Source organism: Eptatretus burgeri, chromosome 15, assembly GCF_056783735.1.
Source record: "Eptatretus burgeri isolate ZD-2024b chromosome 15, Ebu_testis_v1, whole genome shotgun sequence".
NCBI classification, from domain to species: Eukaryota; Metazoa; Chordata; class Myxini; order Myxiniformes; family Myxinidae; genus Eptatretus; species Eptatretus burgeri.
Genome location: NC_140975.1, coordinates 32976686 through 32996863, shown reverse-complemented (window position 1 = coordinate 32996863; position 20178 = coordinate 32976686). Strand labels below are relative to the sequence as shown.

The 20178-nt window shown below is 50.6% G+C and overlaps 1 protein-coding gene and 1 pseudogene across 4 annotated transcripts in view; one reads left to right on the top strand and one right to left on the bottom strand.

The window, feature by feature from the left end:
* LOC147011871 (centrosomal protein of 170 kDa-like) overlaps window positions 1-20178 on the top strand; it is a 139689-nt gene that overhangs the window by 45942 nt on the left and 73569 nt on the right. For all 4 annotated transcript variants that reach the window (XM_085857349.1, XM_085857350.1, XM_085857348.1 and 1 more), the window contains one exon: window positions 18884-19030. In XM_085857349.1, coding sequence (XP_085713475.1) covers window positions 18884-19030 — 147 coding nt within the window. The remainder of the gene's footprint in view (window positions 1-18883; window positions 19031-20178) is intronic.
* LOC147011872 (signal recognition particle RNA) lies at window positions 17554-17694 on the bottom strand (annotated as a pseudogene).

The following is a 20178-nucleotide window of genomic DNA, read 5'->3' as shown; positions in this document are numbered from 1 at the left end:
TCTAAGGCCTTCCCTTTTGAACTGAACGCAGTGAACCACAACGGTGCATGGGCTGCACAAACGCAGTCTCCGTGCCAGCTCAAGTGGCACACGCAATGAACACAACGGATGGATGGATGGACACAAACACGGTGCACGGGCCGCCACTGCAGGCCCGTGTTGTAGCTGCCAACAGGGCAGTTCTCGCAGCTTGCAAACTGTTGCTTTCTGATCCTGGCGCACATGACAATGAACAAGGGGGGGGGGGGAAAGCAAAATTGAACGGGCCTGGTGAACAGGGGCAGTGGGCATGGCATGGCAAAGGCAGCAGGCAAACACAGCCCACAGAAGAAGGCCGCTGCAGGCAAACACAGCCGGCAGACGAACTGGCCGGCACAGGCCTTGCAGCAAAACAACAGCTGCCGATGAAGTGGGCGGCACAGGCCTTGAAGCAAAACACGGCCAGCCGATGAAGTTGGCCAGCCTTTGCTGTTCAGTGGAGGTTGGTGGAGGGAGTGCGGTGGTGCTGTCCACTCGGAAGGCGGGCTCGGACCTACCCTACGGTCTCCCTCCCAACCTATCGCCTTTGCCTGTCACCGTCCATACCCACCCCCTTAATTTGTGAAAAACCAATTTAGCCCCCACTTATTTTTTTTGTTGTTTTTTTTTTCCTTTTTTACTTCCCCACTATAAATCGTCCCCTAACCCCCTTTATCGTCTTTGTTCGGCTAACCTATCCTGTCACCTAGCCTAGTCCCAACATCTACGTTCCCTTCCCGGAGGGGAATAAGGGAGAGCTAGCGTCCTGTGTCGAGGCCCAATTCAAGCCTCAGGATGGCCTCCCCAGACTTCAGCGATCTATAACCAAAGTGGGTCCAGCGGCCCACAACGAGAGCGAGGGGATGGATGGTGCGGAGGGGTACACTTCCTAATCTACCCTATCCATTTAACTGTTAAACTACCCCGGGCTTTCAACAAGCGCCTCGCGCTTAAGCTATTGGTTCTAACAACCCAGATTCCCGTCGCCTGTGTTGGTGTCCTCACAATTTCGGGCCTTGCCCCCCAATTTTCTCTCCGTGCCCTCACACGATCTCATGGTGGGACGCGTGGCTCCCTTTGGCAGGCACGACCCTCTGCCGAATCTCCCGCTATGGCACCCCCGGGCACAACACTGCCTCCAAGCCTACCAGCTCCCTCAACACCAGGGAGTGCCCCCCATGGCACCTCCCCTGAAACGCACACGTGGCAGGCTGGCTTCCCGGGCCCCTTTCCGAGGGTCACCCGTGCCCACAACACTGCCCACGCGGCTCATGGCGCCCCGGGCCCCCGCACCAAGCAGACACACCCGTGCCCACTACGCTATCCCGGCCCCCCATGGGCCCTTAGCCTACTACGGCCGACTCGCCTGGTGCCCGGGGTACCCACTCAGCGATACTCACCTTTCGCAGCCACGCTCCCAGCCTGTCAACAGGGCTCCTGCACCCCTCCAAATGGGTTTCGAGCCTACATTCACACCAACAACAAAACGACCTCCATTTTTCAATTTAACTAACCCCCTAACTCACTCTACACTGACCCCGGGTTCCCTTGGGCGGGAGTCACTCCTCCCCCCAATCACTCATCACACCATGCATTCCCCATTCGCTCCACTCACACAGACCCGCTGGCCTCACACACTCACCAAGCACATGCTTCCACTCAACTTCTCAACTCGCACAACACTGAACTCTGCCATCCTTCTAACTACCTCCCCTAACTAACTCGTGCTCCCACGTCGTCCCTTAAACTATAGCACGTTCCATTTCACCTACGTAGCTAAGCTACGTCCCCACTACACATCCAAGGTCTGTCTCTGTCTCCAAAATAATCCCATACTCCATTTTCTCAACCTAAATCTCGCTACAATCCCTCTAACTAATCCATTCCACGGGCCCCATGAGGACTTACCCCTGCCCCATGGAGCCGGGCTAACTAAGCTAACCCTTCCCCCGAACTAGTTTCCATCCTGTGCCCAGGTAAGGGGGTCTTCCACCCCTTGCCCGGGAATCCTGTGCACCCGAAAGTGAGGCTTGCTTTTTTTTTTTTCACATGCGCAGCACCAGCGCGGCAACTCGCAGCTCGCGCACTTTGTACCTGCCCATGACGTCATGCAGCTGCACGTGTACCTCGTCCCTCCTTGGACGGTACCATCCGGCAGGGATACCCATCCTGCCGGATTCCAACCCCACGTGCAGCCATGATGTCACCGTGCGCATAAAAAAAACACAAGCCCCACGTCTCGAGGGGTTCCCCACGCGAACACATGTGCTTTGCCCGTTGGAGCTTAACACACACGATCGCGTGGAGAACCCGTCCCGTCCAAATCCATAATCCTGCCTAAACTTTGTCCGTCCGCGGGATCGGCAAATCCACCGCGTGCATTTCCGGACCGGGAATTCACTCCCGCAAACGAGCACGTGGGGGCCTCGTGCGTTGCACAGCACGGACCTCGCGCTCGCTGCTGGGCGAACCCGGCACGGTCCCCGAAACAGCTACAACCGCTACCCGGCTTTTGTCCCTCACATGTCGCCGTCGTAGTCTCCATTCTACCCACGCACACCTGCGTGTTACGACGCTCACACTCCACTCCATTACATTCGCCCCGGGAGACGCGGCTGCATGTTCACACATGCCCACCGACATCTCCCTCACACACAGCGACCTTGCACACGCTGTCTCTCTCACACTCAGCCGTTCACTCACGCATGCCATTACCCTTGCACACGTGGCTCCACTCACTCGCGGCCTTTCACTCACTCGTGCCATTTCCCTCACACAAACCATACTACTCACACACGCGGGGGCACTCGCTCGCGGTGCCTCATCCATACTGGCCGTTTCACTCACACACACGGCGACACTCACACGCGGTGCCTCATCCACACACGGCGTGCTGGGGAGCACGCACTCCGGCACACTCACCACCACACCACTCACACACGGGGTCGCTTCCACACACGGGGACGCACTCACACCTCGCACCACACACACTGGGACAACCACACTGGGGATTTGTGTCCCCACAAGGGTCCCCGGGGCCTCTATACCCCCCAAGCTCTCCGTGCACCTGTCCACAGCACCTGTCCCCTCAACCTCGCAAAGCACGACCGAACCCACCTGGTCGTGACTCGCTTCAAGGGGGCATACTCCCTCCCCTCGTTCCTGGAGGAGGCCATCCAACTGCTCGCACCGGGTCTCTACCCAGTCCGCGAGCTCACCCCCATTATCCTCCACTACCTCTGTGTGTGTGTGTGTGCGTCACTTACCCCGTCTTCATCGTGTAGTCTTCCCTCTATCGTTCCCATCTCCCGTGTCTCTGCCAACTCAGTCACCTCTTCCCTTGTTATCTCCCTTGTCTCAACTATTATTTCCGTCTCTTCCCTTGTTATCTCCCTCGTGCACGTCTCCGTCACCCCAATTAGTTTTTCCCTCTCGGTCACCGTCACTTTTTCCGTCACGACCCTCGCCCAACATGTCTCCCGAATTACTTTGTCACCCGCCTCCACCGCGGGCCTGACAGCCGTTGCACTCCCTCCCAGCTCGTTCGCTCCCACACGTGGCGTCGCCATTTTAAGCTCCCTGGTCACTGCCTTCATGCCCGCCTGCAGGCTTCGGCCCATGTTCTGCGTCTCACCCCGCAGCTCTTTCATTTCTTCCTTCATTTTGAGTGCGTTTGTTTCCATATTTTCGTTCATGCCTTTTATTTCGTTTTTCATTTGTTGTGTATTCGCATCCATTTTCCTCATCAATGCCTCAAACATTTCCATCGTCCGATCCGTGGGCGAATTCGCGCGTGGGGGCCGTTTGTCCGCCACCCCAGCCACTGCGCCCATTTCGAACTCTGGGTTCAGTTGGGGGAGTTCATGTTCCTGCACAACCAACATTTCCTGCACGGGGTTTTCATCCTGGACCATGGATTCTACATGACTACACATACCTAATACCCCCGGCTCCCGCTCGCCTTGAGACGCCATCTTATTTCTCGTAAAGGGTTAATTTAAATCGCTCGTAATTCGGAGGGAATCGGGGGTCGCTCCTCTCACCCCTGGACCGATTCCCGTAAATTTAGCTGGAGACAGGAGAGCCCGTTTTCCCGCTCTCCGACACCAGTGCCGCGAGGAGGGGGATGGGTTTGTGTCCCACTCCTGACAACAGTGTTGCGGTTCGCGCCCGCCAGCGTGCGAGCGGCCACGTAACTCGAATCGCGGCACGTCGCCCACCGGACGGACAATTCCGTCGCGACCCTCTCGGACTAACGCCGGGAACCAGTCACGGGTGGACCTTTCGGTCTCACCGCGATCGAGCCAATCGGCCCCCGCGTGGGATAGGGTTGCTCGCCAAATTCGACCTACCTAAGTACCCACACGGAGGGTAGACCGGGCGATCGCACCTCGCTGCAGGTCGACTTCGGACACGGGCCACTTAAGCGACCCGTTCCGTACTATCGGGATAACCGAGCGGTGTTATCGTCGGCCTCGACGGTTCGATTAATTATCGGGCGTATTCAGCCCACTACCAACCCTTTACGTGAAGCAAGATGAGGATTCAATGAAAGAAATGACGAAGCGAAGCGGGAAAACAGTTCAATAATAAGCACATTTATTTCGCGGCACACGGGAAGCACACATATACAATTCCACCAAAAGCACATAGAAAAGAAGAAGACAAAAAGCAAATGCGACAATGCAGATCTAATACCGACTACGCGAGCACACGGCAACACTTATACAATTTTACTTCACAGACGGCGCCGACAACACATATTCCCAAAGCAAAAGAAAAGAGAACCACCCTCCAGGATGAGGGGGTAGGCGGGCCTGGGGCCGAGACCGTGTCGGGCCTACCCGTCTGGTGATGAGACGCGGAGCGGCGGTGGTGCCTCAACTCCGCGGGCCTCGCGGACGGTGTCTGGTAGGGGGTGGGAAGGGGGCCCCCTTTTGTCGCACTATCTCAGCGCGGGGGGAAACAGGAGGGGGGTTGCTGATGCTCGGGGAAAGGAGGATTTCACCAAAATCGCGGGTCCCGCGACGAGCGTCTCCACCACGACCTCGGTCGCGCCGCCGGCCTTTCTCTCTCCTCAGTTCCCCAAATCCGACGCGACACCCCTCGTCCGCCTTCGCCGCCGCCGCCTCTCCACAGCTCCGTCCTCTTCACTCCGACTCCGCGAACTCCCAACTGCACTGAACTCTTCCTCCGCTTCCAACTCAACTCTTCCTCCTGCGAACTGAACTCCTCTCAACTTCCACTGGACTCGACTCGACTGACGAACGCAGTCGTTTTTATAAGCCCCGTGGCTTCGCTCTCTCATCTTTGACCCTCTGCCTCCGACCTTTCACCTCGCTCCCCATTGGCCCGAGGAAAAGTGGGCGTGAATGCTTTTTGATCCATGAATTTGCATATAGCGACCCCCCTCCAACGCCCTGGAGGCGGGGCCAAATCGCCCCTCGCTCACCGATTGGACGGAACAAAAGTGGGCGTGAGTCGTTTTTGATCCGTTTTTCTTCGGAAAGTCCGCGATGCTTTTGAACACGCTGCACGGTGCGTGCCTGACACGAGTCCAGCATCGGTGCCCACGAGTGGCGCGAGATGACGGTGATGCGATGGTGGTGAGTTGTGACGGTAAAGGTCGTGGCGGTTGTGGTGAAGCGGCGTTGTGGTTGGTGGTTGTTGTTGTGATGGCTGTTGAGACGTGGTTGGTGGTGGTAATAATGGCGGTTGGTCCAAAATAAAGATAGTAAAAGAAAAACGGCTATCCTGAAGAGTCGCAGCACGCATGAATGACATTTATTCCCTCTAGACAACGGGTTTGGGCCTAACTACACATATACTTGCCGAGATATCTCACCTAAGGGACCTGAATGGTGGTTTGCGAATTTGGTCAACCACAACAATATATATATATATATATATATATATATATATATATGTATATATATATTTATATGTATATATATATATATATATATATATATATATATATATATATATATATATATATATATATATATATATATGTGTATATATATGTGTATATATATGTGTGTGTGTATATATATATATGTATATATATGTGTGTATATATATATGTATATATATATGTATATATATATGTATATATATATATATATATATATATATATATATATATATATATATATATATATATATATATATATATATATATATATATATATATATATATATATATATACATATATATATATATATATATATATATATATATATATATTGTTACGGATTCGCGCCCGCCGGCGTGCTGACAGCCACGTAACTCGAATCGCGGCACGTCGCCCACCGGACGGACAATCCAGTCGTGACCCTCTCGGACTAACGCCGGGAACCAGTCACGGGTGGACCTTTCGGTCTCACCGCGATCGAGCCAATCGGCCCCCGCGTGGGATAGGGTTGCTCGCCAAATTCGACCTACCTAAGTACCCACACGGAGGGTAGACCGGGCGATCGCACCTCGCCGCAGGTCGACTTCGGACACGGGCCACTTAAGCGACCCGTTCCGTACTATCGGGATAACCGAGCGGTGTTATCGTCGGCCTCGACGGTTCGATTAATTATCGGGCGTATTCAGCCCACTACCAACCCTTTACGTGAAGCAAGATGAGGATTCAATGAGAGAAATGACGAAGCGAAGCGGGAAAGCAGTTCAACATAAAGCACATTTATTCGCGATGAACGGAAAGCACACATATACAATTCCACCAAAAGCACATAGAAGGAAAAGAAACACAATGCAATTTTACACAAAAAGCAAATGTAAAAGCGAAAACACAATGCAGAGCTAATACCGACTACCGAGCACACGGCAACACTTATACAATTCTACTTCACAGACGGCGCCGACAACACATACCCAAAACCAAGAAAAAGAACACCCTCAAGGATGAGGCGGGCCTGAGGCCGAGACCGGGTCGGGCCTACCCGTCTGGTGATGAGACGCGGAGCGGCGATGGTGCCTCAACTCCGCGGGCCTCGCGGACAGTGTCTGGTAGGGGGTGGGAAAGGGGCCCCCTCTGTCGCACTATCTCAGCGCGGGGGGAAACAGGAGGGGGTTGCTGATGCTCGGGGAAAGGAGGATTTTTACTCTGTCTCGAGTCCCGCGACGAGCGTCTCCACCTCGACCAGGTCGCGCCGTCGGCCTCCCTGGTGTGCAGCTCCCGGCACGACGCGAGCACCCCCTCGTCTGCCTTCGCCGCCTCTCCACAGCTCCGTCCTCCTCGCTCCGACTCCAACGCACACGACGACGACGACGACCAACAACGACCAACTCTTTTCTGACGAACGCAGCCGCTTATATAAGCCCCGTGGCTTCGCCTTTGACCCCCTGCCTTCGACCTTTCACCTCGCTCCCCATTGGCCCGAGAAAAAGTGGGCGTGAATGCATTTTGATCCATAAATTTGCATATAGCGACCGCCCTCCAACGCCCTGGAGGCGGGGCCAAATCGCCCCTCGCTCACCGATTGGACGGAACAAAAGTGGGCGTGTGTCGTTTTTGATCCGTTTTTGGAGCGGAAAATCCGTGGTTTTGTACACGCTGTTCGGCGCGCGCCCTGCACGAGTCCAACACCGGTACCCACAAGCGGCGCAAGAACGGTGGCGATGCGACAGTTGCGAGGTGTGACGTGAAGCGGCGCCGCGGTGGGTGGTTGATGTTGTGATGACTGTTGAGACGCGGTTGGCGGTGGTAACAATGGCGGTTGGTCCAAAATAAAGATAGCAAAAGAAAAACGGCTATCCTGAAGAGTCGCAGCACGCATTAATGACATTTATTCCCTCTAGACAACGGGTTTGGGCCTAACTACACATATACTTACCGAGATATCTCACCTAAGGGACCTGAATGGTGGTTTGCGAATTTGGTAACCACAACACCACGCCCTCCCCTTTTTACAGACTCGTCCCGAGTCGTCAAATTTTCGTGTGCCATCATGTGTAGTTTTCCCCTAGTACATTTTACCTACGGATCCCTGAGTGCGACATTCATGGTATTCGTGTCCCCAAAATAAATAACCTGAGGGCTGCGTAACTACCTAAACAAACTCACTCACACGGACGACTTAAATAAAATTGCCGGCGCTAGGACAGACATGCCGGGGGCGCACTCATATTTACAGTACATCTTAACCTTAACATACAAATTTTACACTAAACCATGGCCCAGGATCACTGAACTCTGCAAAAGAAAAGCAGTTAGCAGGGAGCCAGGCTGCCCACATGCAGTCTCTGGCTCAAAACAATGCAGGTGACAGGGAACGTGGCTGGCTGCTCACACGCAGTCCAAGGCATTCCCTTTTGAACTGAACGCAGTGAACCACAACGGTGCATGGGCTGCACAAACGCAGTCTCCGTGCCAGCTCAAGTGGCACACGCAATGAACACAATGAATGGATAGATGAATGGTTTGAATTGAACTCAGTGAACCACAACGGTGCATGGGCTGCACAAATGCAGTCTCCGTGCCAGCTCAAGTGGCACACGCAATGAACACAACAAATGGATGGGTGAATGGATGGACGCAAACACGGTGCACGGGCCGCCACTGCAGGCCCGTGTTGTAGCTGCCAACAGGGCAGTTCTCGCAGCTTGCAAACTGTTGCCTTGCGGATCCTGGCGCACATGGAAATTAACAGGGGGGGGGGGGCAAAGCAAAATTGAACGGGGCTGGTGAACGTGGGCAGTGGGCATGGCATGGCAAAGGCAGCAGGCAAACACAGCCCGCAGAAGAAGGCCGCTGCAGGCAAACACAGCCGGCAGATGAACTGGCCGGCACGGGCCTTGAAGAAAAACAGCCAGCAGATGAACTGGCCGGCACAGGCCTTGCAGCACAGCAGCTGCAGACGATCCAGCCGGCACAGGCCTTGCAGCACAGCAGCTGCAGATGAAGTTGGCCAGCCTTTGCCGTTCCGTGGAGGTTGGTGGAGGGAGTGCGGTGGTGCTGGCCACTTGGAAGGCGGGCCCGGACCTACCTACCTGTCTCCCTCCCACCTATCGCCTTTGCCTGTCACTGTACATACCCACTCCCTTAATTTGTGAAAAACCAATTTAGCCCCAACTTATTTTTTTTGTTGTTTTTATTTTTACTTCCCCACTATAAATCGTCCCCTAACCCCCTTTATCGTCCTTGTTCCGCTCACCTATCCTGTCACCTAGCCTACTCCCAACCCCTACGTTCCCTTCCCGGAGGGGAATAAGGGAGAGCTAATGTCCCGTGTCGAGGCCCAACGAAGCCTCAGAATGGCCTCCCCAGAGTTCGGCGATCTATAACCAAAGTGGGTCCAGCGGCCCACAACGAGAGCGAGGGGATGGATGGTGCGGAGGGGTACACTTCCTAATCTACCCTATCCATTTAACTGCTAAACTACCCCGGGGCTTTCAACAAGCGCCTCTCGCTTAAACTATTGGTTCTATAAACCCAGATTCCCGTCGCCTGTGTTGGTGTCCTCACAATTTCGGGCCTCGCCCCCCAATTTTCTCTCCGTGCCCTCACACGGTCTCATGGCTGGGACACGTGGCTCCCCTTGGCAGGCACGACCCTCTGCCGATTCTCCGACGATGGCACCCCCGGGCACTACACTGCCTCCGAGCCTACCAGCTCCCGAACACCGGGGAGTGCCCCCCCTGGCACCTCCCCTGAAACGCACACGTGGCAGGCTGGCTTCCCGGGCCCCTTTCCGAGGGTCACCCATGCCCACAACACTGCCCACGCGGTTAATGGCGCCCCGGGCCCCCGCACCAAGCAGGCGCACCCGTGCCCACTACGCTATCCCGGCCCCCCATGGGCCCTTGGCCTACCACGGCCGACTAGCCTGGTGCCCGGGGTACCCACTCAGCGATACTCACCTTTCGCAGCCATGCTCCCAAGCCCGTCAACAGGGCTCCTGCACCCCTCCAAACGGGTTTCGAGCCTACTTCCCCACCAACAGCAAAACGACCTCCATTTTTCAATTTGACTAACCCAGCTAACTCACTTTACTCTGACCCCGGGGTCCCTTGGGCGGGAGTCACTCCTCCCCCCAATCACTCATCGCACCATGCATTCCCCATTCACTCCATACACACAGACCCGCTGGCCTCACTCACTCACCATGTACTCACCTCACAACTCACCAACTCTTCAACACACACACCGCTGAACTCTGCCATCCTCCTAACTACATCCCCTAACTAACTCGTGCTCCCACGTCATCCCTTACACTATAGCACGTTCCATTTAACACTACGTAGCTAAGCTACGTCCCCTCTACACATTCACTGTCTGTCACTGTTCTCAAATGTCCCAAATAACTTTTATTTCCCCACCTAAAGCTCATCTAAATCCCTCTACCTAATCCATTCCACGGACTCCATGAGGACTTACCCCTGCCCCATGAAGTCGGTCTAACTAAGCTAACCCTTCCCCCTAACTAGTTTCCATCCTGTGCCCAGGTAAGGGGGTCTTCCACCCCTTGCCCAGGAATCCTGTGCACCCGAAAGTGAGGCTTGCTTTTTTTTTTTTCTTTACCTGCGCAGCACCAGCGCGTCAACTAAGAGCTCGCGCACTTTGCACCTGCCCGTGACGTCATGCAGCTGTATGTGTTCCTCGTCCCTCCTTGGACGGTACCATCCGGCAGGGATACCCCTCCTGCCGGATTCCAACCCCACGTGCAGCCATGACGTCACCGTGCGCATAAAAAAAAACACAAGCCCCACGTCTCGAGGGGTTCCCCACGCGAACACATGTGCTTTGCCCGTTGGAGCTTAACACACACGATCGCGTGGAGAACCCGTCCGGTCCAAATCCGTAATCCTGCCTAAACTTTGTCCGTCCGCGGGATCGGCAAATCCACCGCGTGCGTTTCCGGACCGGGACTTCACTCTCGCAAGCGAGCACGTGGTGGTCTCGTGCGTTGCACAGCACGGGCCTCGTGCTCACTGCTGGGTGAACCCGGCACGGTCCCCGAAACAACTACAGCCGCTACTCGGCTTTCTTTCCTTACATGTCGCCGTCGTCGCTTCCATTCCACCCACGCACACCTGCGTGTTACGACGCTCACACTCCATTCCATTACATTCACACCGGGAGACGCGGCTGTGTGCTCCCGCATGCCAACCGACATCTCCCTTACATACCGCTCTCTCACACACACTGTCTCCCTTGCACTCGGCCGTTCACTCACGCATGCGGGGGCACTCACCCGCGGTGCCTCATCCACACACCGTGCCTCACTCACACACGCGGGGGCACTCACCCGCGGTGCCTCACTCATACAGGCCGTTTCACTCACACCCACGGCCTCTTCCACACACGGTGCCTCATCCACACACGGCGTGCTGGGAAGCACATACTCTGGCACCATCGCCACCACACCACTCACACACGGGGTCGCTTCCAGACACGGGGACGCACTCACACCTTGCACCACACACACAGGGACAACCACACTGGGGATTCGTGTCCCCACAAGAGTCTCCGGGGCCTCTATACCCCCCAAGCTCTCCGTGCACCTGTCCACAGCACTCCTCCCCTCGACCTCGCAAAGCACGACCGAACTCACCTGGTCGTGACTCACCTCAAGGGGCAGACTCCCTCCCCTCGTTCCTGGAGGAGGCCATCCAGGTGCTCGCACTGGGTCCCCACACGCTCCGCGAGCTCACCCCCATTATCCTCCACTACCTCCGTGTGTGTGTGTGCGTCACTTACCCCGTCTTCATCGTGCAGTCTCTCCTCTATTTTTTCTATCTCCCGTGTCTCTATACATTTTCTCTCCTGGTTCCTTTTTTCTGTCTCTTCCTGGTTCCTTTTTCCTTCACATCTGAGTCGTTCTTTCTCTCTGAGCCCCATTAGCTGTTCGTTCTCCCTCCGTAGCTCCTCAATCTCCGTTGACTCCAATCTCGCTCTCCGTTTTAGTTGTTCAATTTCACACTCATATAGTTGTTGTTTTCTCTCCCACTGTTCCTCCTGCTCTTTGTTTTCCAATCTCATAGTTTCTTTCAATTGGCTCATTTCCTTCCTGTGTTTCATTCGCTGTTCTCTCACTACTCTTCCTCGTTTCCTCTCCTGTCCTTCCTTCTCCAGTTTCATGGTTTGCTTCATTTGGTTAATCTCCTTTTTGTGTTTCATTCGCTGCTGTCTCACTACTCTTCCTTGTTTCCTCTCCTGTCCTTCCTTCTCCAGTTTCGTTGTTTGCTTCATTTGGTTAATCTCCTTTTTGTGTTTCATTCGCTGCTGTCTCATTACTCTTCCTTGTTTCCTCTCCTGTCCTTCCTTCTCCAGTTTCATGGTTTTCTTGATTTGGTTCATCTCCATTTTGTGTTTCATTCGCTGCTGTCTCATTACTCTTCCTAGTTTCCTCTCCTGTCTTTCCTTATCCAGTTTCATGGTTTTCTTCATTTGGTTAATCTCCTTTTTGTGTCTCATTTGCTGTTGTCTCATTACTCTTCCTTGTTTCCTCTCCTGTCCTTCCTTCTCCAGTTTCGTTGTTTGCTTCATTCCTTGCTCCTTTACTTTCTCCTCGTATTCAAACCTATTTTTTTCCTTTTGTCGTTCAGTTTCAAATTCATACTCTTTCAGTTTTCTATTCCACTGGACGCCATTCATTTCTTTCAACTGACTGATTTCTTTCTCCTGTCTCATTCGTTCTTCCCTCATTACTCTTTCTTGTTCCTCATTCTTTAGTCTGGCCTTCGCTTCCAGCTGTTCGATCTGTACAGTGTGGTTTCTTAAAGTTTCATTTTCCGTTCTCTTCCTTTCCTCTTTTAACACTCTCAGTTCGTTTTGTAGTTCCCTCTCTTTGTTTTGGTGTTTCTGTAACTCAGAAACTTTCTTTTCCAATTCTTTTCTCATCTCCGCACCCTCCGACCTTGCTTGGGCTTCGAACTGTTCTTCCGGCTTGCGCTTGTGGTTTTCTACCCGTCTTCCCAGTTCCTCTGTCTCCGTTTTTACCTCCAGTCCCAGCTTATCAACTCTCTTCGTCATGTCTTGAAGTCTTTTCTCACACTCCACCGTTTCGACCTTCAATACCTCCTCTGTCTCCTCCTGGCTTTCTTTTAATTGGTTTTTCGCTTTGAGTGCGTTTCCATCCATTTTTTTATTTTCCATTTGTTGCGTATTTCTCTTCATTTCGTTGTTCCTTTCTTTCATTCCGTCAATTATGCTCTGCGCGAGTTCCATAACGTGCTGCATTGTCACCTGCCCTGGCCACTCCCACTGACTACATTTAGTGGTGGAGTTATAATAAAAAAACCGACCAGATGAACGGCATCGATGCCTTTCCCAACCTTCTGGTACGGGTTTCTCTTGCACGGTGATCTCGTCCTGAGCCATGGATTCTACATTACTGTTACACATACCTAATCCACCCGGCACCCGCTCGCCTTGAGACGCCATCTTGCCTCTCTTAAAGGGTTAATTTAGCTCGCTCGTAATTTGGAGGGAATCGGGGGTCGCTTCTCTCACCCCTGGACCGATTCCCGTGAATTTAGCTGGAGACAGGAGAGCCCGTTTTCCTGTTCTCCGATACCAGTGCCGCGAGGAGGGCGATGGATTTGTATCGCACGACCTGACACCAGTGTTACGGATTCGCGCCCGCCGGCGTGCTGACGGCCACGTAACTCGAATCGCGGCACGTCGCCCACCGGACGGACAATCCAGTCGTGACCCTCTCGGACTAACGCCGGGAACCAGTCACGGGTGGACCTTTCGGTCTCACCGCGATCGAGCCAATCAGCCCCCGCGTGGGATAGGGTTGCTCGCCAAATTCGACCTACCTAAGTACCCACACGGAGGGTAGACCGGGCGATCGCACCTCGCCGCAGGTCGACTTCGGACACGGGCCACTTAAGCGACCCGTTCCGTACTATCGGGATAACCGAGCGGTGTTATCGTCGGCCTCGACGGTTCGATTAATTATCGGGCGTATTCAGCCCACTACCAACCCTTTACGTGAAGCAAGATGAGGATTCAATGAGAGAAATGACGAAGCGAAGCGGGAAAGCAGTTCAACATAAAGCACATTTATTCGCGATGAACGGAAAGCACACATATACAATTCCACCAAAAGCACATAGAAGGAAAAGAAACACAATGCAATTTTACACAAAAAGCAAATGTAAAAGCGAAAACACAATGCAGAGCTAATACCGACTACCGAGCACACGGCAACACTTATACAACTCTACTTCACAGACGGCGCCGACAACACATACCCAAAACCAAGAAAAAGAACACCCTCAAGGATGAGGCGGGCCTGAGGCCGAGACCGGGTCGGGCCTACCCGTCTGGTGATGAGACGCGGAGCGGCGATGGTGCCTCAACTCCGCGGGCCTCGCGGACAGTGTCTGGTAGGGGGTGGGAAAGGGGCCCCCTCTGTCGCACTATCTCAGCGCGGGGGGAAACAGGAGGGGGTTGCTGATGCTCGGGGAAAGGAGGATTTTTACTCTGTCTCGAGTCCCGCGACGAGCGTCTCCACCTCGACCAGGTCGCGCCGTCGGCCTCCCTGGTGTGCAGCTCCCGGCACGACGCGAGCACCCCCTCGTCTGCCTTCGCCGCCTCTCCACAGCTCCGTCCTCCTCGCTCCGACTCCAACGCACACGACGACGACGACGACCAACAACGACCAACTCTTTTCTGACGAACGCAGCCGCTTATATAAGCCCCGTGGCTTCGCCTTTGACCCCCTGCCTTCGACCTTTCACCTCGCTCCCCATTGGCCCGAGAAAAAGTGGGCGTGAATGCATTTTGATCCATAAATTTGCATTTCGCGACCGCCCTCCAACGCCCTGGAGGCGGGGCCAAATCGCCCCTCGCTCACCGATTGGACGGAACAAAAGTGGGCGTGTGTCGTTTTTGATCCGTTTTTGGAGCGGAAAATCCGTGGTTTTGTACACGCTGTTCGGCGCGCGCCCTGCACGAGTCCAACACCGGTACCCACAAGCGGCGCAAGAACGGTGGCGATGCGACGGTTGCGAGGTGTGACGTGAAGCGGCGCCGCGGTGGGTGGTTGATGTTGTGATGACTGTTGAGACGCGGTTGGCGGTGGTAACAATGGCGGTTGGTCCAAAATAAAGATAGCAAAAGAAAAACGGCTATCCTGAAGAGTCGCAGCACGCATTAATGACATTTATTCCCTCTAGACAACGGGTTTGGGCCTAACTACACATATACTTACCGAGATATCTCACCTAAGGGACCTGAATGGTGGTTTGCGAATTTGGTAACCACAACAATATATATATGTGTGTGTATATATATATGTGTATATATATATATATATATATATATATATATATATATATATATATATATATATGTATATATATGTATATGTATATATATGTATATGTATATATATGTATATGTATATATATATATGTATATGTATATATATATATGTATATGTATATATATATATGTATATATATGTATATGTATATGTATATATATATATATGTATATGTATATATATATATATATATATATATATATATATATATATATATATATATATATATGTATATGTGTATATATATGTATATGTGTATGTATATGTATATATGTATGTATATATATATATATATATATATATATGTGTATGTATATATATATATATATATATATATATATATATATATATATATGTGTATATATATATATATATATATATATATATATATATATATATATATATGTGTATATATATATATATATATATATATATATATATGTGTATATATATATATATATATATATATATATATATATATATATGTGTATATATGTACATACATACATACATATACAGTATATGCACCTGGTGTTGGCTTAATGGTTAGGGTGTTGGGCTTGGGATCCTCGGGTCCTGAGTTCAAATCTCGCTTTGCTGTTAAATTAATACCAGGTGGGGTTTAACTCAGCCTGTCAGCCTTCCGATGTCGGCAAAATGAGTGCCAGCATGCTGGTATACTGTGTCGTAGTGGCGTCCAGGATTGTGCCCAATAGCCAAGGAGACTGCTTCGGCATCACCAACGCTCTGCACAGAGTTTGATCCCAAATGGATGTATGTATATATATATATATATATATATATATATATATATATATATATATATATATATATATATATATATATATATATATATATATATATATATATTTGTGGGCCGGGCATCGGCTGCGAGCATGATCGCTAGTTGGAGCAGCAGAGTCGACTCCACCGAACACCCGGAATTCAGACCGTTACCCTCGGATAACTCCGTAGGTACGGGTCCCTTACAGGACGGTGAATCATCAATAAATCAACCGCGTGGGCACAGGGTTATTTGCCAAACTTCAAAATACCTAGAGGCCCACGTGGCGAACTACCGAGTGTTCACACTCTCGACTGAGCTCTAACGGGACGAGCCGTAACCATGCTCGACCCGTGCGTAACCCGAGCGGATGGTTACCGAGGTCCCATCGGTCCAAACGTACATCGACAGCAGCAACGGCCTTTTTAATTCCCCAACACGCACCTTGCTAAACCAATGAAGAAAAGGACGAGGACGAGCTGAAACATTCAATAATAGGGATATTTATTAACAGTAATTGGGGGAACGAAGGAAGCACGTAAGGGCAGAGTTATCATGACTAATAGAAATGCAAGTATGTACAAGGCAAAAAGAGCACTTAACAGTTTCTACTTATAGACAGGGCCCCAGACACACACGCGCGCACACACAAATACCCCAATCGTGCGGTCTTCGACATCCAGGAGGGACTTGAACCCGCAGCTCAATGCCGCTACAAGCACTGGGTACGGAGGACAGCGTCGGGCTCCCGCACGCTCCTCCTGCACGCGACGAGCCCAAAGCCAGCGACGAGACCAGAAGACCAGCAGCGACATGAGACCAGCCCAGCGCCAGCGACAAGAGATCGATCCGAGAGCCAGACCATATGCTCGAGCTGACGGAGAACCAGACTGACTCGCTCGAGCAGACGGGGCGCAATTGTTTGTCCTCCGTTCCTTTGTCATCTTCTCGGACGCGGTTCGCTCATCGCCCATTGGCCACAAAATGATGCCAAGTCCGCTGATTGGACCGGGGGGGGGGGGCGTGACGGCCGTCGCGGCCCCCGCCCATCAAACAAGGAGGGGAATATGGTCCTGCGTGGGCTGCGCCTATTGGCAGACCGTTGGCAACCTGGATCGCATCTCACTGATTGGGCGAGAGTGGCGTCAGGTCCTCGTGACTTCGCCCACGTACATGCTGACACGCACGCGTGCAATGGTGCCGTGGAGGATGGTGGGAGGAAGCAAAGGCAGGTGTCGTAGTTTTTGTTGTTATAAAAATCTTAACTATGACAATAACTTCACAGCGCATGTATGTAATTCCTATTACACACAGATGTTGTTGTTCATCTTTTGGCTGCTCCCGTTAGGGGGTCGCCACAGCGGATCATCCGTTATGATCCGCATACTGATTTGGCACAGGTTTTACACCGGATGCCCTTCCTGACGCAACCCTGGTCGCCTCTTACGACACAGGGATATGGATTGGGTTTCGCCATGATTCCGGGCTGCCCTACATCCTCTCATAGCGCGGCCCAGTGCAGAGCTCCCGTCCTCAAACGATCCTCCAACCCAAGCCTCCGAGTAGCCGGATTACAGGCGCACGCCACTACGCCCGGTCCCATTGCACACAGATAGGGGGTCCTAACCAGAAACACACACTTATCGAAATAACTAAGCTACGGGGACAGCTCTCTGTCTGTGTGCACAAGCCTTCCAAATATATATATATATATATATATATATATATATATATATATATATATATATATATATATATATATATATATATATATATATATATATATATATATATAAGCCTGGTGTTGGCTTAGTGGTTAGGGTGGCGGCTTGGGATCCCAGGGTCCTGAGTTCAAGCCCCGTTGGCTGCTGAATTAACACCAGGGGGTTGACTCAGCCTGTCATCCTTCCGAGGTCGGCGAAATGAGTACCAGTGTACTGGTCCCGGTGTATGCCCCGGTTAGAATAGGTGTACCATATCCCTGTGTGTCGTAAGAGGTGACCAGGGTTGGCGTCAGGAAGGGCATCCTGCCATAAAACATTGCCTCAAGAAAAAGCCAAACCCCTGCACAGCAGGGAAAAATGGCTGTAAAAACGGTTATATATATATATATATATATATATATATATATATATATATATATATATATATATATATATATATATATATATATATATATATATATATATATATATATATATATATATATATATATATATATAGAAAGACCCACCCACATCTCTCACCTGTGAATGGAAGGAATAGACAACCAGCTCACACTGAACCAACGAAACCCAGTTGGCAAGGATTATATGATCAACTGACCCCTCCCACACTCCTCTCGCCAAAGAAGCTGCATAAAGCAACCCACGAAGACCTACACAAGGTAAGCGCCATGGTATTTCAAACCCTTCCCAGAGTTCCTCAACAACCATGAAGACGTTCACACGTAGTACACACCTGAAAATCCCAATGCTACACACCCCCTCAGCTACCGGACTGGTTTCATCGCCTATTGGCGAATCATCAGCGATAGCGCAGACAGCAATGCATACCAATGAGGCTCCCAACCCATGAGGTGCTGATGATTCATATATATATATATATATATATATATATATATATATATATATATATATATATATATATATATATATATATATATATATATATATATATATATATATATATATATATTTATATTTTGCAGTGTTTATTTTTTGCATGTTTTTAAAAATGAAATTGCAATTAGATGAAGGCACAGCAATGTTTTTTTGCTGTCGACAGAACTATCAGCTCACCACCTACGTGGAACGCCTCTATACGGCCAGCCAACTTGGTGGGGGGACGTGGGAACTGAAGGCCAGGAACGGTTGGAGGGTGCTGATAATGATGGGTCTCGAAACTTGATGTTCATATCAAGTGAGAAACCTGGTGAGAAATTGAAACTTCTGTACTGCATTTATTATATTTTATAGGTTATCAAAAAATTTGTATCTGTAAAAGTGTGTTTTTCATCACAATGGGGGTTTTTTTTTAATCAATAATGATTTCTGATTAGCAATACATTGACACCGTATGTCTTTTTGGATGATCTCTTCGAGTTAATCTTCTAGAATTCTGAACCAAATTCACGTCCACTGACTTCAGGAATCAAACTTTTCAGTCATTTTTATTTCTTCCAGCTTCATCCTTTACATTTGCAGTGGAAATGCTTTATTGTTATCTCTGCCACCGAAGGAGAACGGGGGTTATGTATTCACTCCTGTCTCTCTGTTTGTGTCTGTTTTTTGTTTGTCTGTGAACAGGATATCTGAAAAAGTTGTGGACATATTCTAACAATTCGTTGGAGAGGTTGGGTGTGTGACAAGGATGAAATGATAAGATTTTGGTGAAGAACCGGATCCGATCCGGATACTAGAATTCTTTAAGTGATTCTTCTCCATTGAGGGTTAGGGCCAAAAAAGGATATATAACACGATATCTCAAAAAGTTAAGGACGGATTCGGACAAATCTTGATGTGCAGGTTGCGGATGTGACAAGAAAGAATCGATTCAGTTTTGGTGAAGATCGGAATCTGGATCTGGATTCGAGAACTTTTTAATTATCCCGTGCTTACGAAGCGAAAAGCGTGGTTAAGCAATCGGTCCTGCATGTGCATGTGTGCGTGTGCATTTTGTTATTCCCTTTTCTCTGGAACCACTTGTTGGATTGACATGAAATTTTCACCATATGTGTGACTACTCATGTGGAATGTTTTGATGATTACGATGTCATAGGTCATGTGGTGTGGCTGAGTACATGTACCTATAGCTGGGTAGAGATGGTGTTGGTTTTGAGTGGTGGCTGTTTCTTCCGCTTATTCGTGCATATGGCATCCTCTCTCAATTGTGGAGAATAACAGCAAGATCTTTAGCCATCTCTGTTGTTTCATAACGGTGCTCTGTAAAATGTTCCGAGCACAAAAGAGACCGTTTTGTCGGCCCGATCCACCCACAGGTATTTCGGACATACTTCGTCCAATTTCTGGCAAACTTGGGGCCTTCCAGCCATTGTTGTGGCATGAAACCGTCTTGGTTTG